This window comes from Camelina sativa, chromosome 6 (assembly GCF_000633955.1).
Source record: "Camelina sativa cultivar DH55 chromosome 6, Cs, whole genome shotgun sequence".
Taxonomy (NCBI): Eukaryota; Viridiplantae; Streptophyta; class Magnoliopsida; order Brassicales; family Brassicaceae; genus Camelina; species Camelina sativa.
The window spans coordinates 14309217-14336748 of NC_025690.1; the positions used below are offsets into that span (position 1 = coordinate 14309217).

Genomic DNA, 27532 nt, shown 5'->3' on the forward strand with positions numbered 1-27532 from the left:
GTAGGTAGTTATGAGTTTATATGTGTAAATTTATATGTAGGTAATTATGAGTTTATATATAGAGGCTACCACACAGTCACCGGTCACCACCACAACTTCTCCGATTAATGGGAGCTATCAACTATTTCTAGAAGGAGGTCAAATTTGATCAAACAATATAATAACTTATTTTCACCACATAAAATACAAGTTTTAGGAATATGGTTCACTCCACAAGAATATTCTTGATATTTCTTTATAAGTTCTAGTACTAGAACCGTGCCTGGGATTATATGGACCAAAAGCAGTGTTTAAAAAAAGGCCTTCAATTTTTTTTATACATAATAACTAATATAATCAGAAAAAAGAAACAAGCATAGAACCAAAATCTTAATTCTAAAACATAAATTTTCTTCTCTTTTGTGCTACAAAATCATTAACCAAACTCTAAAGGTGATTGAAGAAGTGAGAACAATGAGTCTCTTTAGTTACCATAATTTATTTTAATTTTAGTTTCTAACCGAAGTCTTCTTTGTCAGTTTCTCTAGAACCATCGCCGGTCTCATCTTTTCTTAACCACATATATTTTTTATTGGGTCTAACTATTAAGCTTATTTGGGAAAATTAGGGCCTTTAGTTATTTTCCAAAAAAATAGGCCGGTAGTGAATGTTTCTTTTATTAACACATAGCCACTGCTCTGAGTTCTACTTGGTTTTCTCTTTTCACATTAGTTTTAATTTTAATTAGTAACATTTTTAGTAAGTCATGTCGTCTTACAAGTTTGATGATTGAGTCAATTTATAAACCATCTAAAGTTATATATTCCTAATAACAGATTGAGTCAATTTACAAATTTGTAAGTAATTTTATAATCTTTGTTACTAAATAAATTAATTTTTATTTTTATATATGTTTATTTTCATATGTTAATTTAGATATATTATATGATTATAAATTTGAATTTGGTGCCACTTCACTTTGAAACATATGTCAACAATAAATGTGAAAGCATATAATTGTATTAATTTACAAAAGTACAAAACAATCAAATACTATGAAATAACAATAGTGTACGCCATAATGTTCAATGTGAGTTCTTGAAACTGTTAGTATAGTTTATTATTAGGATCCCTTTATTATTATACTGGAGTAGTAGATTAGTTACGTAGGCTATATTAAACTATTAGAATATGACCCGTGATAGATGATGAATTGAATTTTTTTTGTTTATATTATAATTTTTATTTAAAACATTATATATGTGATTATTTATTTATTTTAAAGTTTTTTTAGATAGAACATTATAGTATACTATGAAATCATATGCTGAATATGACTTATGAAAATAACATCTCTTTTGTAAGATATATTCTAGTAGATCTAAATTTTTACCTGCGGTATACCACGAATTAAATTGTATTATATAAAAAAAAATTTTGTTTGTAAATTTATTTAATTTGTTTAGTGTTTAAAACTAGATATTGTATTTTGATTATTAATTATATGACTTAACCATAATATACCGCATATTAATTTTTAGACTAAATATGTAATATATATTTGTCAAAATCATCTTGACCAGAAAAGCCTACCAAACAACATTATTCCAAACTTTAATTTAATATGAGAAATCATATTTTTTTTAAATGATTTCAATTCCTTTAAAATGAGGGTTTTGATTCAACAACAGCCATGAGAGCCACCCACCAAAAGCCTCTTACTCCAAGACAAGGTTGTTTTTTGTTTTTTTCCTATTAACCAGTTCACATGGAAATGGATTTTTCATCAATATTCATGTGGCGATGCAATATAATTCAAATGGATGGACAAAAAACTGATGAGCTTACTAAGCGGCCGGAGATGAAAGAGATGGGGCAAATGAAATGAGTGGCTCTGGCTTGATGGTAAACAACAAAGACGGTGGAATTGAGTCCTTCAATGAAATCAGCCGACGTAAAATGCAAAAACACTAACGCTAAGATCGCCTTGTATTTCGATATCTCCATTGCTCTCTCTCTCTTTAAGTCATAAGATTAGTTGTAATTAATCTCATCTTAAAATCGTGCTGATGACCAGATAAAAACCAAAAACCAAAACATATCAAGATTCATAATTTTTTTTACTTAAACTTGGTTTTAATAACCAGATACAGATTTAAAATATATATCTAAAAGAGTAAAATGAAGTAATACCCTTAGTATATATACGATGCTTGAGTAAATTCTGAATCTTCTTCCTTTGCCTTCTTCTCTTGCTTAAAGTCTCCTCTTCCCACACTTATGTTGGTTCCAATTCTCTGGGAATCGTGGACTGGGTTGGGTGATTAAAAATCAGATTGTCTTCCTTTCTTTAGGGATTCAGTATCGGAGAGACTAATATCGAGAGGCGAAAGAATAATTTTTTTTAGGTTTGATGTCTCTCTATTCATAAACTTAGAGAATGAAGGGCTAAGATATCAAAATAAAAACGAACGGCTGAAATTATAACATGAAATTAGGTTACATTACCGGGTCAAATTGACCTGCCTGTTTATCTGATTTCAGATTAATTCTAATTAGGACTTTACCCTCCTTGCAAAACTGATTTTGTCGTAATTCCAATAGGCATATCCTTATATTACTTACAAAACTAACATTTGTTTTATAATTGTGTTTAAGATTAATAGGAGGGATGTGTGACAGAAAATAATTGCTACTAGATTTTAACCCGTGATACATGGCGGGACAAATTGTTATTTTTGATTTTCAAATTTATTTTATTTTTTACATACTGTTATTAGTCAAATTAATAAAAAAAATTTTAGGACTAATATAATTTTGTGTTATTTCATTTGTCATATGTATAAGTTTCGTATTATGGGATTTGTGTAAGCATTACATCACAGACATATAAATTTTATTATTATTTATAATTTATTTTGTACTTGTTTGTTAAATATTGGATATTTTGTAAAGAGAAGAATAACTAAATTTTCATGTCACTTGTGTTGCTAAATGTTTATATTAAATTTTTAAGCCGCGATACACCGCATGACCATTTGTTTGTCGTTATATGTAGTTTGTTTTGTTTAGTGTTTGAGATTCTATCTGAACTTTTAAGTATTATAACAAAATAAGGAGATCTAAATACATGATAAGATATTTATAAGATGTGATTAAGTCACATTTTTCCTAATGATTTAATTATTTTACACAATCTTAGTTAAAAAAACTTAATTTGATATGTCAAATATTTCAATATTAGTAGTGTTGACAAATAATAAAAGAAGGATTTAACCCGTACTTTAGCACAAAGTTAATGATAATTTATTAATTTCAATCTGTCATCTTTATAACCCGTCAACTATATAACCATATTGTATAGTATTTTAAACTTTTTATTAAGTTTTTATATATATCAATAATAATATTTTAAAAAATGGGAATCTAAATTCTTATTAGATTAAGAATCGAAGTTAATATATATTTCATAGTCTATGTTTTCATGTAATTTGATATCTGTTTTTTAGTTAGAACCGAATGTAAATATATAAGAAACAAAATCTGAAGTAATTGTTATTTTTGGAGAGATTAACTTTGTAAATAAGATGTTATGTAATTATAATTAAAATCTAAAACTTCAAAAATATTAATATAAATTCGACCATACCTAAAATTAAGTTGAAATATTTTAGGGTATTACTTTGAAGTAAGTAAGTTAAAATTAAATTGAAATATATTTGTTAAACTATATATTAATAATAATAAAATTGTTAATAATTAAAAAATACAAATAAGTATATAGGCAAGGAAAAAATTACAAATATACAAATAGGACTTGGTTGAATGTACAAAATCTTTTTGGGTGTTTTACGTTAAGCCATTTATGGTTTGATATGTAAATATAATAATAGATCATATGTGAATTTAAAAATAAAACAAATGTCAATATGTCATGGTGTCACGTTACATACATGAAGGAAAAAAGACATACAGTAAATTAAAATAAAAATAGTAGAAGAAGATGTTCATTTCCCAGTCTTCCCAAACGATCCTGCTCGAAAACCTGGACGAAAAAAAAAAGTGAAGTTCAGTTAATTAACTTCACATATCTATTTTGGTGGTTTTATCAATTCCCAACGGATTCAATTTTTCATGACGATAACAACAAAGCTCCGATCGATTTGTACTCAATTGATTTACTTGATCCAATATGAAGATGAAGAAAATTTCTTCTCTCGGATACACCATAGAAAAGCAAAAGAATCCGTTATTAGAATCTCTATTACGAATATTGATTAGATAAGAATAGTTGCTATTGGATGTGATGAGTTGACAGCATATGAATGATATGTATTTATAGTGGTTTATAGAAGTCGTTGCGGATAGAGATGAAGAGGTTATCGATATTTTGGTGAGCAAGTACAAAATTTGTCCAAAATCTTAATTATAGATAGAATTTTGATTGATTGAATTTAAATCGTAATCTTAATTATCTTAATGATGGATAGAAATCTGTCAAAAAGAAATTTCGGAGTAATAATTAATAAAAGATTTCCTTATCTGATTTTTATCAAATATGGTTTTCCTAAACTACGAATATTAATTCTAATAAATGAAATTACGATTTTACTTACTAATTTTGTGGCATCAGAATAGCTAAATTTGCGGTTGGGTATTGTTGCCATATCCAAATATTATCATTTTCTGGTTTGCAAAAATCATGGGTAGATTGTTTAAGATTTGAGTAATTAATTTAATGATCATTAGATTTTTTTAAAGAATGTTTTAATTACAATGGTATTATCTGTAAATAAATTTCAATTCCAAGTCTTTTTTATCAAAACTGCTGTGAAAATGTTAATATAGATGAATATAAGAAACGATGACCAATGTAACAGCCTTCATGACTTCAGATATATATATTTTTTTTCTTTTTTACTTGCAAAAATTGACCGTTTGTCTAATTGTTGTAAACGTATATTTTTATTTTGTTTTGGTCTCAACACTCATAAGAAATAAAGCAGACTTCCTAAACTTAATCATATCCATGGGAATTAAGGAGATGAAAGGCAAAAGCCACTTTACCAGTTACCATACGTTTGGAATTATTTTTTTGGTCAACGTTCTATTAATACAAAGAAATGCATTGGGCAAACAACAGTGTGTGGCTCTTAAAAAGAACTAGCAGAAAAATCTGGGCTACGTCCGGTATGCATTTTACATAGTACTACCCTCCTTCTAAACACTGGCATGGATTTTTTTGTATAAACATCACTAAATCTTCACTTTAAACATCCAACAAAATATGTATATTTAGACTCACAACATTGTTCTAGAATTTAAAATGTTACAGAAATATCATGAGTAAGAAAGTAAATATATATTTTCATTATATATCGTCTATACAAAGTAAATTAATTAACCTACGAAAGCATTCTAATGTGAAAGATTTGTGGCCTAGTCTAATGTGAAAGATTTCTTGTTAAGAGTTAGTCTAATTCTCGCCACATGGATATGAACTTGAAGATAATAACCGAACAATACCATACGAAATCAAATTTCTCCACTAAACAGTCTTGCAATGCTATTTCGAATACATCTCCACCTCTTGCTACTCAAACACTATCCACCTCCTGCTACTCAAACACCTAGCTATCCACCTCATGCAACTTCAAACAGCTCTGTCCTTCGATTCGTTTCATTTTTGTGGTGGGAAGTTGATTTGTATCTTGGGTGAACATTGTAACAACCATTGCATTTTGTTTTCAGAACATTTGTTGAGAACTGTTTGTAAGGTTTTACACTTCTTCACATTTGTACCACTATGAGATTTTTTTTCGTAGCAACATACTATATTCTAAAACTTGTATGATTTTATTTAACTTAATAATTTTTATAATTGGAACGTAACCTGATTTATCTTGCAGATGTTGGGTCCATTCCACATGTATTAATATCCTCTAACTTGAAAATAATAGTCTGATTTGTCACTTTTTCCTGCACATTGTTGAAAGCTCTGAAACATAAAATCAGCAAATTGGTGAGAAGACAGAGCTAACTCGTTATAATAAGAAGCGTACTCCAATGGAACTTGTTCCTTTTTTTTTCCCTGGCTTTAAAGTGGTATGCCTTGTCAATTAGCTATAGAAGCTCAAGTATTGATTTTATTTTTGTTCCTTCAAAAGAAGATATTTACTTTGGTTCCTTCAAAAGAAGAGAATAAACACAATTAGATACTGGCAATAAATAAAAATAACATGCAAAATAGTGTGAAATCCTTAAGACCTCTTTGCAACCCAATCGAAAAAGCCATGCATCATGAGATGAGACACACTCTCAAGTGAAGCATTACAAAGTAATCCATTTTTTTTCTTTAAGAGATAATTACAAAACCAATTTTATATCCAAATAAAAGAGAGAGAAACATGTGGAAGAGAAGCAAGGTCAAGGTGTCAAAAATGACGAATCATAAATCACACAAGCTTTCCAAAATCGTGAGTCAAAGATTGATCGAAAAATAAATGATTCAAAGTCGTCACAATCAAAGTGATCATGATTCATGAATGATCAGATCATATATAGAAACCCAACATATATCCAGACAAACCCAGTCAATGATTAATTGTCTACGCATCTAAACAAAGCTTTAAACTGAAAATATATACCTCAAGTATAGTACTCCCATAGAAAATACGTTAGGGCGGCGGCTAGACTGGAAAATTATGGTGTGAAGAAGAATTTGAGTTAAGATAATAAAAAACGTTAATCATCGAAAGAATGCGTAGTGGCTCGGATTTTAATTAATTGGAATGTTGATTTGTAAGAAGAAGGAAAATTTTAGAAACTGTGATAAAAGAAAAAGAGATACGAAGAGTTTTGATAGCAAACCCTTAAAATCGATAACACGTGGCAAAAGAAATTATGTTGAGCTTAACTCGCTGACATGACATGTTAAGGGTGAAGATTAAAAATCTGGATAGGCCGAGGAGCCTCAAATTATCGCTTTTATTAGTAGTAATTAGCTAATTATTTAAATATCACTGGTAAATAACATGAAATTACAATAAAAATTTAATTAATCTATATTAGAAAAGACGGCCAACTCTCTCCATTTGAGTGACACATCAACAGTGGAGAGAGTGACACCTATCTATTTTCATTAAAAGCAAACAAACCTAAACTTAAAGGAATATGAAACATCTTTTATGTCTTTTTCTTTTATATCACAAACAGTTTCAATATTTACATAAGAAATTTAGAGAGGCTTAGAACATGTCCCAAAAAAATAGATGCATCACCAAAAGACAAAAAGACATCCAGAGTGAATCAAAGCGTCACTTCTTCCTCTTGGCGTAAACTATGAATGTATTTGGCATATGGTTTAAACGTTACAAATTTGTCAATAGTTTGAAAAGTTGCAGTAGTGATAGAGATATTGGTTAATATTGTAAAGAAATTTATGAGAGTTTGTCCCTAAAAAAATAAATTTTTATATATAAAGAACATTGGAGTTTTGTTCACTATCAGATGGAAGATATTTGAATAAATTTGTCGAATCGAGAGAGTGCCACCTGTTTGTCCTTCTTAAAAGCAAATAAACCTAAATTAAAAGGAATATGAAACATCTTCCATGTCTTTTATTATTTTATTTTTTTTATATCACAAACAGTTTCAATATTTAACTAAGAAATTTAGAGAGGTTTAGAACATGTCTCAAGAAAATAGATGTATCACCAAAAGGAAAAAGGTATCAAGAGTGAATCAAAAGAGCCACTTCTTACTATTGGCGTAACCCATGAATGTATGAACATATGGTTAACGCGTTACAATTTTGTCAATAGTTTGAAGAGTTGCAGCAGTGATCAAGATATTGGTTAGTATTGTAGATAAATTCATGAAAGTTTGTCTTTAAAGAATTAAATTTTTATATATGAAGAAGAATGGAGGTTTGTTCACTATCAAATGGAAGATAGTTGAATAAAATTGTAAACATGTTAGTTTAGAAAAATACAAAGACAAAGAGGAAGATAGTTGAAGAAAATTATGAATGTTTGTATTCATATTCTAATATTTACAAGTTGTCAAAAATTAAATTATACGAACTTCTTATTAAAAAACAAATTCTAGAGTTATATTCAAGAAATTGAGAAGCTAACATGAATGTAAAATTTAGTTAACCAAAAAACTTTTTGTTACAAAATATGCATCCTTAGATAAAGCTTTTATTTGATATATTTTTTTGTTGTTTTAGACAAAAATTGTAGAATGATTAAATCTCTCAAAACAAAGTTGTTCATACATGTATCTAATTATTTAATTACAAAATGAGAAAAGTTATGTGAAGTATTAAAAGAAAATCAACATCAAACTATATTTTTCAAAATTTCTACAATTAAAAAAAAACAAAAATAATAAATCTTTACATATATTAAAAAGTATATATATAGTAGCAAAATTATTTAAAAAACGGTAAGTCATAAGTCCGCGCTATGCGCGTGGTTATTCATCTAGTTATATATGAATAAAAGACAAGTAGTATTTTACGTACTCCCGTTCCGTCGATTTGTGCAAAATAACAATGCAAAATGATTGTTAATCCGTACACTGAATTGTTTTGATCAGTAAAAGTTTATGGCTGGATGGTTTTTATCCGTACACGTTTATGGCTGGATGGTTATTATATATATATTTTTCGTTGGAATTGATCTGTTAACGTTTATGGCTGGATGTTTTTTTGCTGGAATTGATATATCTAACAATCCAGTGTACGGATTAAAACCATCCAACAATAAATATATATAGAACAGTAATATACATCAGTTGTGATATGATATATATTTAAAAATAATAAAACAAAATGCATATCAAATTATAGAGAAAAAACATAAAAATATTTTGTTTCTAAAAAGTTTTAGAATCATATAATTATTAACAAATATTTTAATTATAAAAGAGAGAAATGTGATAAAATATGTTAAAAATATTTAATATTATTAAATAAAATCATCAAACAAAATGCATATCAAATTATAAAGAAAAAATGTAGAGTTTTTGTGTCCGAACAAAATTTCAAAAAAATATTAATATAATCAAGTATTTAAGTAACTAAACATGAGGGGTATGTTTAAAAAAAAAAAAAAAAACTACAGTGCCACAATGCTACAGTGAGACACCACCTATTTCTATAATTATGAATACCTCTATTTTTTATAACAAATAAGGAAAATAATAAACTTGAAGAACAAACAATTTTCTATTTCCTTGATACAAATTCGTCTTCTATTGGTTTTCTTGTGTATAAATATTCTAGGTGAGACCACAAGCTATTTTGAGCATTATAAAATGTTATTGTAAAGTTGTAAAATTTGAAGCTATAAAAAAGAGCTTAGAAAGTGTGTTTTCGGTTTTTTATGGTTAGGGTCTGACTGGTTCAACTGCAGCGTTTGCGGGAGATTGCGGAAGCGGGTGGTTGCGGTTTCAAGCGTTATTAAGCGTTTTGAATGACTGGTTTAGCGTTTTAAAATGGGTGCGTTTGCAGGGATTTTACGACTGGTTGACCCAGCGGGTGCAATAGCGGTTAAAACATAAGAAATGTAATACATAATTATATAAATGTTTTAAAACACCAAAATGTTAATTAAACTTGATTTATAATAAAAATTCATTAAAAATACTAAAATAATTATTCAGAAAACAAATAAATTTTATATTAAAATGAGAAGGAGTCATTGGTGATTTGTTTTATTATTTTTCATAAATAATCTTATTTTTTTAAATTTCTAATGAGATGTTATATTTATTTAGATTTTTATTAACTTTTGTGCGATGTGCTATTAAATTTACATCAAGTTTTCCAGGTTATTGTTAATTAGAATCTTATTTTCTTGTATAGTTGTTTATTTTCTAATATCCTCAATCGTATCCCTACTTCATTTTCTCTCATCCTTAATGAATAAAATGGTTAGGTAGAAAATATATAAAAAATATTTCAGTATCATTGATTTGTTTTTAGTTAAAAAAACAAAAAAACCGCAACCACCCACAACCGCAAATGTTTGTGGGAAACAGATTTTGGAATTCAGTGGTTTTAAGCGGTTGATAGCGATTTAGAGCGGTTTGTGTGATTGGTACCAATTACTAGCAACCGCTACCACCCGCAAACGCAACGTTTACAGGAGGTAGCTGGAGAACCAATCAACACCTTAATCAAAGAGTAGATGAATTGCACAGAGAAATATAATTATTCTCTTAGATCTACACAAATGCGCGTTTAGATAGAAAAGAAAGAGACATAGATTCGTTTCTTAGTTGGGATCAATCCTATTGAGAGAAATAGATTGAGTAAGGGTAGAAATAAATTATACTTTTAAAAGATAAATTTTGTTAATAAGAATCGAAATAAAAATTTGTTGGTTTAGCGCATTTCAAATGTATACAATATGCTTGTTTCTCTATACATTTTCATAATATACTGAGAATTAAATTATATTACTATTTTAACATAAAAAGACATATTCGAGCACAAAAAAATAATGACTTTGAAACATATACGTCAACAATAAAGGGACATTTTCAAAAATATCCCCATTACCCTGTCCCTTTTTGAAAATACCCCTCCAAACCATTTTAAAAACTATCCCTCTTTATGTACATAATGACCAAATTATCCTTTTTTGAATGACAACAAGAATGTACAGTCACCAAAATCAAAAAAATTTCCCGCAAAAAATGAAAAATTTCCCGCCAAAAATGAAAAGTTTTCCGCTAAAAATAAAAAAAAATTTCCGCCAAAAATTATTTTTTTCCGCCAAAATCGAAAATTTTCTTGTCAAAATTTATTTTTTCCCGTCAAATTTTTTGAAATTTATACCTTTTAAAAATCTTGTAAACTCTTTTTAAAATCTTTACGAGGTGTTTAAAAACCTTATATAAACCTTGTAAAAGCGTTTACAAGGTGTTTAAAAACTTTTTAAAAATATTTTGAAAACATTATAAAAACCTTGTAAAAACGTTTAAAATGTGTTTAAAAAACATTTTAAAAACCTTTTAAAACTCTTCTAAAAATCAGCGTTTATAAGACCATCATCAGCGGCAGTTGCTCAACTAAATTTTTTAATTGAAAATTAATCAAATAATATTAGAAGGAGAGAGAAACACAGAGAACCGTTCTCAAAATCCTCCCGGTAGAAATGCTTCTCAGCTTAATACTACATGTGTCATTTTCTTATTTGATTACACAATAAATATTAATTTTTTATTTTGAGTAACGGGGAAGCAACGCTGCTAATGATGCTCTAAGGTTTTTATAAGTTTTCTACCTTTAAAACCTTTTAAAAACCTTGTAAATTTTTTTTTTGGCGGTAAAATATGTCAGAAATTCTTTTGGCGGGAAAATTTTGTTTTTCTTTTTATTGAATAAAATATTTTTTATCTAAGGGTAAAATAGTCATTAAAATTAAAATAGGGTAAAAATAAAAATATCCTAAAAGGGGTATTTTTGAAAAAAGGTATATCAAAAAAGGTATTTTTAACAAATTCTCAATAATAAACGTGAAAGCATATAATTTTATTAATTTACAAAAATACAAAACAGTCAAATACTATGAAATAACAATAGTGTTCAATGTCAATTCTTGAAACATTTAGTTTATTTTATTATGAGGGATCCCTTTATTGTTATACAAGATTAGTTTATGAGACTATATTAATTAAAACTTAGCAAAAAATGTAACATTGGCAACGGTGGTACTGAGTTTTTACCACGATTGTATTCATACATTGGCATTTAAAAGGTTTGGGATTAAATAATGATTTTGAAACGCAATACTTATTATGATGGTGAGTGGGGCAGGGGCCTTCGTAGGTCTCTCGATTTTCACACTCCCGCCTGCTAGCTTCTACATCTAATATATTGTACAGACAATCAATTAATTTATTATTAAACTAAACTTTCGAAGTCTACATACATTTAATTTTTTTCCGAATTACCTAATTAAACAAAAAGTGAGTTAATGTGTTACCTTGAACGTGACAGAAAACGAGTGCTATAAATATGTAAGAAACGAAGAACAAAATAATCGATTTCATGACTTCAAATATATTATATATGTGAAAGAAAAATTGTTGTTTAATTGTAGTAATATATATGTCTTTTTTCCTTATTGTCAACACTCGTAATATATGTATAAGCAAATTTCCTAAATTTAACCATTTCCACAAAAATTAGAGAAAAACAGAAAAGCCAAAACCATTATAAATACACGAGATTGGTCATTAGTTTTTAGAAATTATTACAAAATTCACTTTTTCCCATTTTCGATATTAATTATAATTAAATATTCAGGCTCATAGTTGAGTAGATCCAAAAAATACAAATTAAAGAAATGAATCGAGCAAACTTATATAAATCACCCATAAAACAATACTATTAAACTGAAAGTCAAAATTTAGTACTTAAATAATTGGTAAAACGATAATATTATTACTACTAAACCAACCTTCAAAATATGTATATATATATATATCTTTTTTACCAAATCCAAAATAAAAGGAAAAAAAATGTTTATAGATTAATTACCTTGAATGTGACAGAAAACGAATGCTATTGATATGTAAGAAACGATGACCTATGTAACAGCCTTCATGACTTCAGATATACAGTATGTGAATTTCTTTTTTTTTTAACTTGCATAAATCGACCGTTTGTCTAATAGTTGTAATTTGTAAACGTACTGTATGTTTTTTTTCTTTTGTTATCAACACTCATAACAAATAATATATATAAGCAAACTTCCTAAACTTAATCATATCCATCTATACTATTAAAAGAGAAGTATTTTTAATAAGTAGACATATATTAAGAGATTATTACATGAAATGATGAAATGCCACTCAAATATGAATAAGGATATACATATCCTGTATCCAAACAAATTGATATTAATAGGAGCCAAACAGATTGATATTATTGGTATTAGCCGAACCAAAATAAAAAGATATAACTCTTCCAAATCGAGTGCAATTTTCTAATGTTTATGGAAATTGAAATCAACAAGATAATAATTATCTAATGTTTATGGAAATTGAATTAAAATTAATAGTAGTTACCTAATATTTGAAAATTATTTAAATTTGTTGCCATAAAAATCGGACTCTTAAATTCGAAATTACATATATGTAAATATATTTCATTTTTCTAATATATTTTTAGATATTTTTGGAAAAAAGATTTTAATTTTAGTATAATGATAATTATTTAGTTGGGTAAGAAGTAGTCCAAATTAATTTGTTAACATAAATAACGTGGTTAATTAAAGAAAACAAATATGGGATTATCAAAAATGGAAATAAATAATGTTAGTTTTTTAAATTTGTTTACTTAAATTAATTTTGTGAATTAAAACAATAATTACAAACAAGACTGCCAATAACCAATGAAAATATCTATAAACTGAATATGTTATTTTCTATTGATTTCAAAATGATTAATAAGAAAGTATTTCAAAAGTATATTCAACTTATAGATAAAAATAAATTATTTTTAAAAAATTTATGAAATATTTAATGTTTAGTTAAATACCAGATCTACTAAATCCTAATTTCGTGAAAATTCTAATTTTATAATAAAATATTATTTTTAATTAAAATAAATAATGAATAGTATAAGTTGAAATCTATAATAAATTTTCATCGATTATTTTTTGAAATTAATTGAAGATAATTTAAGTAATTAGTAACTGATATTAAATTTTCAATATTCTGAAAATTTTAATAAAATTTGTTTTGGTAAGGTTAAAAATCTTTTACGAACAATTAAGAAATTTATACAATGTTTTGGGCAAAAAATATCTAAACAATAAATGAAAAATCACAAACAGATATTTAACTTATGCCATACCATTTTCCTATGTATAACGAAATATTTGTGTTTAAATCCTAGATTATCCTTTTCTTGGTTTTCAATTTTGATAGCACATATTTTTTTGGTTCTATTTGCTAATTGAAGTAGAATCTAATTTTGAGTTTTTTTTTTAAATTCTTGATTTCAGCGTTCGAGTGGATCATCGTTTGAATAAAGCATGGAGAGAGTTGTTTCTCCACCTTGTGTGTAAGTATCTCTTCAAAACTATGTACTTTGATCTATTTATTTTTGAATATTATTTAGTTTGTTGACTTGGTGGCTTTTATATTATGTTAAGTTTGATCTTTTTTTTTGCATGACACACCCTTTGATTGAAAGAGTTTATAAATTGGTTTTCCTTTATAAAATCATCAAAAAAAAGTTATCAGAATATTGAGAAGAGCAGGAAGAGTTGTTCATAGAACATGTATCCTTAAAACAACTCATCGAGCTGTAATTATTTTTGTTAAATAATAATGTAATTTTAGTATTGAGGTTTCAGGTGATTTTTGTGTAATATTAATTTTTGTGTTTTGTTTTTGTAGATGGCAAACTTCGGTTCAATAATTTGGACTTGGGAATCAAACTCATAGATATGTAATACACGTGAACATTAAGGCTTTGAATGGTTGCATAGTATGCTGCAGACCGGACTAAAATTGGATTAGTCCGCACTTAATTTACCATTCACCATTGCGTATCAGTATGCAACAATGCATACTAAAAATCTCCATATTAGTACGCATTTCAACATACAACTCTATATTATTGTAAATTCACTGTTGGTCTGCATTTTTCATTCCACTCATCAAAAGCTCCATACCATTATAAACTCCATACTAGTTTGCTCCATACTACAGTCTAATATATTGCATACCAAAATATTGGTATGCATAGTCCGATCTACACCATACTGTATAACCATTCAAAGCCTAAGATTCTAATTGTTGTTAATTTTTAATGTTTTTTCAATTAGCTAATAATTTGGTTGTGTTCATGCAAAGGTCAAAGGTCAAAGGTCAACATAGTCGAGAAGCCTACGAAACTGTCTTTTTTTTCAAAACTAAATTATCTTTTAATTTCATGTTAATAAATATTTATGTTCATAGTTCATACCGAGAATAAATGACTACTAAACCTGAAAATTATGTACAATTCCAACTCATCCTAAGACAAAGATCAAACAAGAAGAAAGTATAAAAATCATTTTAAAATAGCTTGGCTGCAGTCATCAAACGCACAGAAGGATGTCCATATTTTTTTGTGAGATTAGTAGTGTGAAGAAGAAAGCATGTAGGTTGAAACATGAAGTAGTAAAATCAAGGGACTTTAATTATGACGTGAAGAATATACTTCATTTGTGATTAATTTTATTGTATTTAGACTTTTCAACGAGCAAACAACATGTTGTATTGAAAATTTGTGCATCCATCCACACGCGTTTAGTGTAAGATATTTGTGTGATTAATATATTTTGGATTTTAGATTCATCAGTATCTCAAAAAAATAAAATATTATGAATTTCTAAAATATTAATTCAAAATATATACAATATTGAAATTATGCGGATCTTGGTTCATAAGTGGAATAATATTTAACAGTTAAGAATAGTGTTAGTGGATTAATATCATAACTGCTAAGATTCTAATAAATTATACGGTGAAAAGATTATTATTTCATTCTCACACTTTTATAGCAAACTAATATGATTTGATGTTATAGATCCTATACAACTAAATATATCTACAAATAAAATCCACACATACGTGAGGATCCAAAACAGTTACTTATTTCCTTATCTGATAAACTAAAATAATATGTTGGACGGGATATACCACTTTTGTTTTACTATTTTCTGTCTTAAAATAGATGTAATGTCTTTCTCTTATTGTTTTTTTTAATGTAGTTATCTTTACATATAATTAAAGACAAAACTGATCACTTNCTATATGCTCACTTATATACACTACCAATCAAGGCCTTAACTGGTATGAGTTTGGTTATATCAATGTTAACATTCCTAAAAAGAAAATGTTTACCAAAATGTAATATATTATAAATTTAGTAGCAAACTTAGTTTTTGAAATCAATTCCGCACGTACGTGCGGGTCTGANAGTATAGCTGTTAGCATTTAGACATAAAATTACAAAATTAGACATTTTAAATATACAAATATAGATTTTGTTGCTAATGAAATAGTTTAAAATACTTATTTTGAAAAACAAATTAAAACATCTTATAAGCATAATATCAAATGAAACAATAACTTATGAATATTAAAATAAATGAAACAAATCATACGAAAAATAGTTTGTAAGCATAAAAACATATAAAACATAATCTCAACCACCACACAAACCAAAAAAATATCAACATGTACGTAAAACATATATACTCATACCTTGCTTGTTGGTTGCACACGTTCTTCTTGATTCGACATGTTGAAACTGTTTACAATATTATTATATGTTATATTTCTGGCTTTGACAAAAAATGTTGTGAGACGTTGCATTAAAAAACAAAAAGGTAATAATAGATGAGAAACAATGAAAACCATCATCTTCAAGAAAAACAACAAGACATCTTCGTACCCTTTGCATCATATATGAATATACACAAGAAATTTGGCTATAAGATTAAAAAAATGGAAGAGTTGCTTTTCAACTTACGAGGTTTGCTGAGGTTTGCTGCTGCAGACTTTTCTCTGATGCGTTTTCTTTAGGGTTAGGTTAAAAATATTATTGTGAATTTATAGTAAACTCTAGGTGATTAATGAGGGTAAAATTGTATTTTAATAACTTTAAAACCATTATGCTTGGGAAATGCTTCATTTAGGAGCATTGGGCTATAGAGCATTTAAAAGCCTTTTATGCTCCCTTTATGCTCCTTTTATGCTTTCTAAACAAAACATGATTGGCTTTCTAAAATCTATATGCTCACTTATATACACTACCAATCAAGGCCTTAACTGGTATGAGTTTGGTTATATCAATGTTAACATTCCTAAAAAGAAAATGTTTACCAAAATGTAATATATTATAAATTTAGTAGCAAACTTAGTTTTTGAAATCAATTCCGCACGTACGTGCGGGTCTGAATCTAGTGAAAATTAATTAGGAGATGAAAGGCAAAAACTACTTCTTACCATAAGTTTGGAAACTTACTATAAATATTTTTTTGGTCAACATTCTATAAATACGAAGAAGAGAATTTGGCAAAAATAACCAAAAAAAAACTATATTTAACTAACTAACAACACTAACTATCAATCAATTATATACCATGTATTATTAACCATCAATCTATCATATACCATGTATTATCTATAATAATGACATTTTTGTTCTTTATGTTATAAGAATAACTAGGTTTGAACTTGCGGTACACCACAAGACTAATTTTTAATTATTGTATTTTGGATAATTATATTTAAAAATATATATATTTTTAATATTTTTAAATTTTTTGTGTCTAAAAATAATTTATCATTTTGTTTGAACGTGAACTACAAAACAAAAAATGTTTTACTGAATAATAATAATTTTTTTTAGTATTTTTTTGTTGTTTTGTATAATAATATAGAGATATATGATGGGATAGTGTATTTTTGTTTGTTTGATGTAAAATTTTAACCCGCGAAAGTATACAAAACCCACGAAAGTATATAGTAGTCTTCTATTAGTCGAGCTTGAGTTCATATGACATGCACATAGTTTACATGTTGACTTTTTCGGTCGATGTTGACATATTTGTTTTGTGTGTAAAATCTGATTAGTATAGATTAATAGTTGTAGTAGTGAAAATCGGTATATCAATATATAGGGTAACCCGCAATAACAGTTTTTTTTTTCGCGGAACTATATTATATAAAAAAAATTATGTTATATTAGTTTGTTATTCTATGGTTGTTTTATTAATTTTTAGTTTGTAGAGATATAAATATAAATAGTAATTGGATTTATCACGTGGTATACCACAAAACAGTTTTATTTTTTATAACTATTAATTGAATAATTAAGTTTTTTTTTATTTTATTTTAACGTATATGTTAAAATGTAATTTCGGTTTTGACCTGCAATATACCGTATAATTGTGTTTTTTATATATATAAAACAGTAAGTATAGATATATATCTATTCTATTAAAGCTGAAGTACTCACTAGACTCAAATTGGACCATGACTTTGTTTTGGTACATTTTTCATTAAAAATAATTAGAGAATCACTTAATTTAATCAAATTAAACTATGATTACCATTGTCTGTAATGACCATTATACCCTCTATTCAATCACTAAATATCCGGCGGGTCGGGACGCGGATCCTGAAATATCCGGAAACAGAAGAAAAAAAATTAACGGATCTGTTTGTACTCCATTTCTAAAATATTCGGATCATGTTTTTGATTTGGTTCAAGAATAGTTATTCTCGCTACCAAACAGAGTTATTCGTTAGAGGCAAACACTCCGATTTAATTGTATTTAAGGTATCTAAATTAAAACCATATATGTTAATTACCAAAATTTAAACTAATTGCTTAATTACCGACATTGATCTTATCAATTAATTTTTCAGTATTATCTTTTAAAAGAGATATTTTGTGATTCAGTTAAAATCTTTAATAACGAATATTCATCTTACCAAATCTTACTACATTGCTTGATTTCCGAGATTATAATTTTTCTCTACTCTATTTCGATAAACTTTGAAAAGGAATATTCATCTATCAGTTGGAACGAATCAAGTAAGTAAATATATATTTGCGTATATTAGAAATATCAAATCTTAATTACTAATTGATAACATAAATCTACCTAATTTCACTATAAATATATTATGATCTTCCTATTGAAATATTATACTAAAAGAAGACATTTCAAATTCCTTAGACAAAATGATGGCTCTCCCCTTTTCATTTACTCCCTTGAAAGATCTCAAACCTTACAAAAATACTTGGCGTATTCAAGTTAAAATTCTCCATAGTTGGAGAATGAATACTACTAAACTTGGTGAATCAATAGAACTGATTCTGGCTGACGAAACAATATGCATATTAGTATAGATTTAATATTCCTTTACTAATCCATTAATATCAAATTATTCTATTCATTTTTTTCTTTTTTTGGTTTATATAGGGTGACAAAATAGGAGCTACTGTGAGAAAGGATCATATCAACAAGTTTGAAGCAGATTTGGTTCCTGGTACTTGGAAAATTATATCAACTTTTGGTTTGAATCTATGTACAGCCTACTTGCGTCCTTCTCTTATAAAGTATAAGATCAGTACCAGATATGATACGACAATTTCTCCTTCTGGTAATGTATCTGATAATCACTACCTATCATTCACATCGTTTGATAGTATACTTGCTGGAAACCTTGACAAAAATCTGATGCTAGGTAATTTAAAAATCCATATATTTTGTTACTACTTTAAAAGGATGAATTTACTCACTAATTAACACGGTTATATTATCTACATTTACAGATGTTATTTGTCAAGTAGTCAGTTCTGTAGGGATAAAAGAAATCACAAGTCGTAACAACATTACCAGGAAGAAAATTAAGTTTGAGATAAGAGACACTGAGTAATATTATAAATCTATTGATACATATATATATATATATATTTAACTGCTTATACTTTAAACTATATTTATATAATCTATGTTTGTTCATAATCTTAAAATAGGGATAATCGATTATCATGTACTCTATGGGAAACCTACGCTGAAGCTTTAGATCGTGCTATTAATGAGTCAAGTGATTGTATGGTCATGTGTTTCCTACGCTTTGTTAAACAAAACAGCTTCAAAGGTAACATCATGGAAAAATATTATACATTTACACCGACTATAACAAATAATTTGTTTTACACCTTTGACTTATGTATCATATTTACTTTTGATTTCAGAGAAACGATACATTGAGAATGCTTTTAATTCTTCTATCTTGATGATCAATCCTCAGCTACCAGAGATGGAGGCTTTTCAGAACATGTATATTCAAATAGAGTTGATATTATTCAAATAATTATGTTTCATTATTCTTTACTATTTTCTCCTTTTTAGTCTTCTTGCGGATCAATTGGCTTTAACAATCACCAATTCTGGTGGGAAGAGAGTTTATAACACTTCTGGTAGCAAGAGTGGTCTTGAATTCCCTTTGCAAATGATCGCTGATGTACTTGCTGAAACAGAGGTAATTTACATTTATGTTATACTCTATCAATATATTTACATAACCTAAAATAGATAATCAATGTGAGACAAGCTTAAGGATGATATATTATTTTGATAGGTAGGAAAATGTAGAATCGCATGTTCTATATCAGGAATCGATACAGATTGGGGTTGGTTCTATATTAGTTGTTGCAAGTGTAATAAGAAGGTTGATAAAGAGGACCCCACGGTTAAATTGGAAGATGTCAAGAAACCAAGCAAACCAAGGTGGAGGTGTGAAACTTGTAACGAGTGGGCCACGTTGATTGAACCTAAGTAAGTATTCTAACTAAGCTAAATTGTGGACTACTATTGAAATATTAGTATATGTTTGTTGATATATTCGATGATTTATTCCTCTTTAGGTACAAATTACATGTCCACGTGTGGGACAAAAGTGGTGTGACCAAAGTTTTCTTCTTTGATACTTGGGCATCAAAAATCGTGGGAGTTTCCGCAGCTGAAATACTAAATGGTTCATTTGAAGAGGTAGTTTCTTTTAGTATAGAAACATGTGTTAACATATTTCCGAATCTAACAAAATGATATTTATGCAGATTATGGATCCTAATCTCATCGCTGATCAAATTAAGGCTGTCTGTGGCAAGACATTTCAATTTCTGATATGTATTGCTGGGGACAATCTTTCTGGTGCTAGAGATAGTTACAAGGTTGCTAATGTCTGGGAAGGCAATAAATTCATGGAAATTGGTAATGAAGAATCGGAAAATACTATAGACCGAATTAGTCTCACCAATTCTAAACAGGTTTAAATTTTCACTTAAATATTAAACTCTATTTATATCTATACTATTAATGCATAACTCTAATGTATATACTATATACATACATGCATCACTGGTGATTACCAATGGCACTGAGCCATATGAAACTGATAATTCTTCCAGTTCAACTCCTTCGTCGAAGCGCAAAACAGAATCGATCCACCCTACCATTGATCAATCATCTACAAGTAAGAAACAATGTTCCAATCACTCTACTGATTTCACCGAAGATAAAGGAGATTATCCTACCAAGGATTTGAATGAAGTCATTAGCTGTGAAGATGTTGATCACGGAAAAGCATAGTCCTACCCCATGTTTGGTTTCCCAATATTTTCATATTTTCAGTTGAACAATAATAAGCATCTTTATAATGCTATCTTTTAATATTTATTTTTGGTTATTTGCTTACTTTTAATCTTATTTCTATATAAGATTGCTTTGTTATCAATAAATCACTATGGTATTTTTCAAAAATGTGCGACTGCTTAGTTTTTTAGTATTAATTTTAAGCAGTAGCCTCTAATGTAGAAATCTTTAAATTGGTAAAATAGGATCTCTTTCAACAGAGACATTGATGATGGTAAAGACTTGCTATAGGGTTCAGAACTTTCAGTGGAGTATACGATGAAGAAATATACTTTTAACTCATCTGTTTCATCATGTATCCATCAATAAAGAGACATTTGATATAACCATTAAATAAGTTCATCCATATAATATACAACATAGCAGTTTCTCTCATCCTCTCTGCCGCCCACTGTTACTTTATCTCACTAGGGATGCTTTTGAAGAATAATTCTCAAAAATATTTTTAAACTGTATATACATAACATAATCGAATTTATAATCTATATCATATTTTAAAGTAAACCAATGCATGGATGGATTGAAGTCAAAATATTAACATTTACATACTTCCAAAGTCTTTGCTTTGGTTCTATAAATTTCCAACTGACATTACGAAAAAGACATAAATAGTGGACGTTACTTCGAATCTCTCTTTTCCTCTTTTCTAGATATATCCAAATAAAAACATTTACTATAATCTTCCTATATAACTGTTATAGAACTATTATAACCTCTCACCTTTCATCTTCTTTCTTCTATTCTTTTTTTTTAACAAGAAAAAGCAAAAAAATGGTAGCATACATAGAGGATTTGAATCCGACAACAAATAGGTTAAGTGTTGCTGTTAAGGTACTGAGGCTGTGGATACCCCAAATCATTTTACGTCAGCCAACCTCCATATGTTTGATATTGGTTGATGAGAAGGTAAAAACCCACGATTAAGTTGATTAAAAATGCATTTTATCCATCATCTTTTTAACATTTAAATCTCAATTGTGGTACTTCTTAAATTTTAAGGGAAAAGAATTGAAGCAAAACTCCGAAGTCGGGTTTACTTTGATCAGTTCAGAGACGTGTTGCAAGAAGGACAATGATATCTTCTTTACAAGTTCCAAGTTATTGAAAATCAGCATACTTTCAGGAACTGTAACACGTCTTTCCAAATATTGATCACAATGCAAACTCTCATCACTCCAATCCCTCCAAGATGTCCAGACAACTTTCTTCATCTAACAGATGCATTATCACTTGAAAATGCTACAGAGGATGAGAGAAACTGCTGTGTTGGTAAATTTATTCAAATATTACTGTTTAACTTACAAGTTTTCTTAAACAATATTTTTTAATATTCATCATCATAAGTACCTTTTTAATATTTGGCTCTTTTTAAATAAATTTAGATTTTTGTGGTGAAGTGCAAACAGTCAAGCCCAGACGGAGAATTTGTTTTCTAGATAATGAAAATGGATTCAATGGTCTGAAAGATGTTCTTCCCTTTACTGTAATTGACATCAAGTAAGTAGATTGTTTTAAATTTAAAAAGAAGTACTATCTAATTTTAATAATTTTTGCCAATGAAAATAATGCTACGATGGTGGCATAAGTTTTTGACTTTGTTATTATTTTTTTGTAAAGTGGCGAAGAGATTGAATGTATTGCTGTAGGTGATACATTTTCGGAATTTAAAGATAAATGGGAACAAATTGTTGCAAGTCCTTCGTATGCAAGTGATTCAGTAGTGTGTCTGCTTATGTTTTGGAGAATATCTGTCTTTGAAGGTATTAAGAAATAAAAAAAATATTTGTTTTTCATAAACCATGAAATAAAAAAAATATATTTTTTATTGACCGTTTTTAAATTATTTTTTTTAAAAGGGGTTCGTTGTCTAATGTCTCAATTAAGATGTTCTAAAATTCTACTTGGTGACGAAGCAAGAGAATTCACTAGAGATCCGGCACTGTAAGTACATAACATTTCTATACTATGACATATTTTAAATATGGATTCATCTCTATAGTCTTTTCAACTATTATTTTCCTTCATGTTTCGCAGTCTTTGTTTTCATGAAACATCAGAAGATGAAGACTATAACGGTGAAGAAGAAGAAGAAAATGATTCAAATGAATCAATTTCGCTTTAAGATTTGCTACTTTAATATTTATTTCCTTATAATATTTCATTTCCTTCTAATTTCAATATGATTTCAAATTAGTTGTTGTAATCTTGAACCTTTAATTGCGGAAATATCTATTCTATTAAAGCTTAATGAATATGAAATTACTGTTAAAAAATAACTTTATTACCAAAAATTATTTTAGTTTTTTTTTAAAAAAGTTTAGACATAAACTGATCATGAATGACACATGCATGTCATTTCTAAATTGAACAGCATTGACTAAAACCAATAGATGCCATTTATAAAACAGTAAGATTTCGATTCCCATTGTTCTACTTTGTTGTTTTCCCTACCTAAATTTATTACAATAAGATTTGATATGATATTTGGTAAACGAATATTTACCAAAGATATGAGAGAATATTGGCGGTTATAAATAATTTCTTGATATTCTTAATTACTCTTTATTAACAAATCGGCGTAATTTACTCTTTATTAACAAATCGGCGTAACGATTCGTAAACGACGTATATTGTCTATAAAAGGAAGCAATATGTGACAGTTCATAACATACCTTCTATGCTTAAATCAAAAACATCATTCACACAAAATGGTCGTATATGATAGAGTTAAGGATCTTCATTCATGGAGATCTGGTTCGAAAATCCAAGTAAAGGTCTTGAGAAAATGGAGAAAGGAGTCTGACGAAGGTTCCACAATTCAACTAATCCTTTATGATGTCTTTGTAAGTATCTATACATGATCTCTGTAGAATCAATTTTATTTGCGAAAATATACAATCTATTGTGTAACAATATGTTTAATTTTTTTGATATAGGGTGACAAAATTGAAACAACCATCACTCCGGATCTGTTCAAAATTTTCAACAATCAAATTGCTGAAAATGATTGGAAGGTTGTTTCCAATTTCTCTGTCTGTCACAATGATAGACGTCTGAAGCACACTGAATGTGATCACAAGATTATCTTCATCAATGACACCATCGTGGAAAATTCAGAAGTGATTCCAAACAAACACTTCTTTGCTTTCGAAACTAGTGATATAGTCTTTGATGGATACCATGCTGTAACACAACGCCCAATAGGTAAGTTTCCTTATTTATAGTCCTATTTGTACCTTCATATATTTTAGCAAGATATCCTAATAATAATCTGACAACAATATTTTCGTTTTCTATTAGACATCATGGTTGAAGTCGTCAATGTCGAACCCATTATCCATGCACATTATCCAAATGTGGAGGTTCCATATGCGATTATGAGGATCTTACATTTCACTCCTAGAGATTTATGGTATATTAACATTTGCACTACGATCTTAGGTCATTTATATATGAAGCATTATTTAAATTGTGTATATACTGAAATTGTGTTTCATTGTTTCGTAGTGGTATGGAGATACAATGTGTGGCATATAATGAGACAACCAGCTTTTTTACCAACAATTGGATTGCAACAGGATGCTATCATGTTGTTGCAGTCTTGCAATTTTGGCATGCCAAATACCCAAGTTTCGGTAATTAAAATTTTTGTCTTTGTATAATTGTTATTCTATAGTTATTGTACATTACTATTTAGGGAATTATTTGATTTGGAAAATTTAATGCTTTTTTATTTACTATAAACCTGACCTACGTTTTCCATTAATAGGTCAAAGAATTGAACTGTATTCTACCCGTTGGTATCAAGGATTCATTTTAATCCCCCAGTTGCAGAAGTCCAAGATTTCAAGATGAGGTCATGTATAGTGTTTATTAATTTATAGAGTATTAATTTATTAATTTATAGTGTTTATTAATTTATAGTGTTTATTAATTTATAGAGTATTAATTTATAGTGTTTATCATAATTTATAGTTTACTGGAAAGATTGTATAAATTTTCTCTAATACAAACGATTATATTTACTATTACATAATATAGGAACTAACCTTACTCAGAAATTTAGCTCAATATATATTTTACATCAAAACTGTCGACAAGAGGATGATGATTTGATTTGTATCATAATCAAATCTTCACAAAATCTATCTAATGGAATATACATATATATATATATATATATATATATATCTATAAAAAATTTCAACATCTAATGGAAACAAATAAAAAATTAGATAAAGCGTCTACGGTAGACATATTTACGTGAAGGGACTCTTCCAATTCCCTTCTCTTATAAAAAAGCCAGAAAAAAACATCATTCCAATCTCTCCAAAACCAAAACAAATTTCATTTCAGAAAATGGTTATCACAAGTATTGCTGATCTCAGTCCGGGAAGGACCGATTGGAGGATCATCACTAAGGTCTTGAGTACTTGGAAGACACATGATTTCTTTGAAAAAAGGATCATGCTGTTGGTGGATAAAGAGGTAAATCTTAACTTTGTATATTCTTTTTACTCATTGTATAGCCAAAAACTCTCTTTGATTGCATGAAAGTGACTATTACATACTTTCAATTTTTGACATGCAAGGGTCACACGATTGAAGCAACTTTAATCCACGATCCACGTTTGAAGAAGGTTCCTAGATATATCTACGATGGTGAATGGTATTGGATTGATAAATTTAAGGTCATCCATCCAACACTCAGAGAGAGAAACACAACACATCCTTACCAGATCAGAATTATCGAGGAAACTGAGATGATTAAAAAAGCAGATGAAGGGGAGGGAGAATTTTATCGCTTCAAAGACTTTTTAGACATAAAAAACGGCAGATCATTGGACGATTCATCTATTGGTAAGTCTATTAACTTTACCAAATTTCTCATTCCTTTTCCTTATAATATTTACATATAATAATTTTAACATATATATATATATATATATTTGTATTAATGCAACATAGATCTATGTGGCTGTATAATTGATGTGAAGCCTAAACCCAAGTATGGTAATGTCAATGATTATGATGAAGTAGTCTTTACTCTTCTCAATGGCAGATACTAATTTAGTTTCAAACTTGGTGATAATGTGTTGTTACTTTTGCATTTGGATTATTGATTCTTACTCCATCAATTAGAATTATCATATTTAGATACTAAGAAAATAATAACCTTGGTTTTATGTTTTTATAAAAATAGGAATGACACGCTCAAGTGTTGTGCAAAAGGATTGTATGCTGAGTATTTTATGTATCATTGGAGATTAAAAGGATGTCATCTCACATACAAAACGGAGCCTGTGTTTTGTGTTTTACGTTTTTGGAATGTTGGTGTTATTGGAGGTATGTATCGATATTATACTTTGGATCTTTGAAATTCTAATATCAAATTTAATAGAACATCTCGACTATGATAGGGAAACCATGCATTGTCAATCGCAATGGGTCATCAAGGATCTTCATAAAACCAAACATTGCTGGTTTGGAAGCTCACAAAACAAAGTAAGTTTGAAACGCAAATATTTGTAATCTCTTCTTAATATCGATACGGTCTAAGCTAAATTGAAAATATATTCAGCTCTGAATTCGCGACGTCGTATTACATAAGGAACCTGATGGGACATCATGATGAAGCCACAACCACAATTGCATAAGTAGATCAAGACTCAAAGACGATATTTATAAGTGAAACTTATGCATCTATCATTTTATGTATTTAAACCTTTTTGTTGTTGGACCATGTTCTTTTGTTTAGTTGTACTCTTGATTTTGGCGGCTATTTAGTTAATTTTGCTTGGTATGTTTTACAAACGAAACAATCTCACTCGCGGAAACCTTTTACGGTATAAGGAAATACATATATGCATTACAATTATAACTTACCACAATTGTTTAAAAAATTTATCATACATCTTAATCTACTCCTTTAAAATATTAAATGTGAATTATATATTTAAAACTATAATAGGAATAAATATCTTTTTAAGTACTTATTCTAATTATACGCAATCACAACAACTAATCCTTCTTCATCTCATTCTATGCAAACAGAGTTTTCTTACCTTCTACTATCTAGAGTTTTTCTAAACATATTGTTAAATCATTGAATATAAAATGGAGGAAAGATGAAAGTGAGAACAGAACTCATAAAACTCCACATTTTCCAAACAACGAGAAGAAGTCTCGGATTACTACATCTTCTGAAAACGAATATCCAGCACAAGCATTTCTTGGATCTAATCATATTGTCCCTGTGAAATCTGCACTTCGTCGAGTGTTGAAGGATATTACAAATA

General features: G+C 28.2%; 1 protein-coding gene and 3 long non-coding RNA genes across 4 annotated transcripts; 1 reads left to right on the top strand and 3 right to left on the bottom strand.

Annotated features, from left to right (window-relative positions):
* On the bottom strand, positions 381-16536 carry LOC104791322. The gene is made up of 3 exons (XR_768893.1): positions 16264-16536; positions 2453-2454; positions 381-391 (listed from the first exon to the last, which is right to left on the bottom strand). It is a non-coding gene; the product is annotated as an uncharacterized LOC104791322 (long non-coding RNA).
* LOC104791321 lies at positions 1575-2393 on the bottom strand. Its single transcript, XR_768892.1, has 3 exons — positions 2173-2393; positions 1828-2045; positions 1575-1731 (listed from the first exon to the last, which is right to left on the bottom strand). It is a non-coding gene; the product is annotated as an uncharacterized LOC104791321 (long non-coding RNA).
* LOC109133404 lies at positions 5325-6770 on the bottom strand. Its single transcript, XR_002038510.1, has 2 exons — positions 6627-6770; positions 5325-6165 (listed from the first exon to the last, which is right to left on the bottom strand). It is a non-coding gene; the product is annotated as an uncharacterized LOC109133404 (long non-coding RNA).
* Positions 18758-21170, top strand: LOC104699060 (replication protein A 70 kDa DNA-binding subunit B-like). The gene is made up of 10 exons (XM_010414411.1): positions 18758-18826; positions 18996-19260; positions 19349-19448; positions 19553-19677; positions 19775-19859; positions 19932-20061; positions 20161-20357; positions 20447-20570; positions 20639-20848; positions 21009-21170. The coding sequence occupies exons 1-10, from the start codon at positions 18758-18760 to the stop codon at positions 21168-21170; spliced, it is 1467 nt and encodes a 488-aa protein (XP_010412713.1).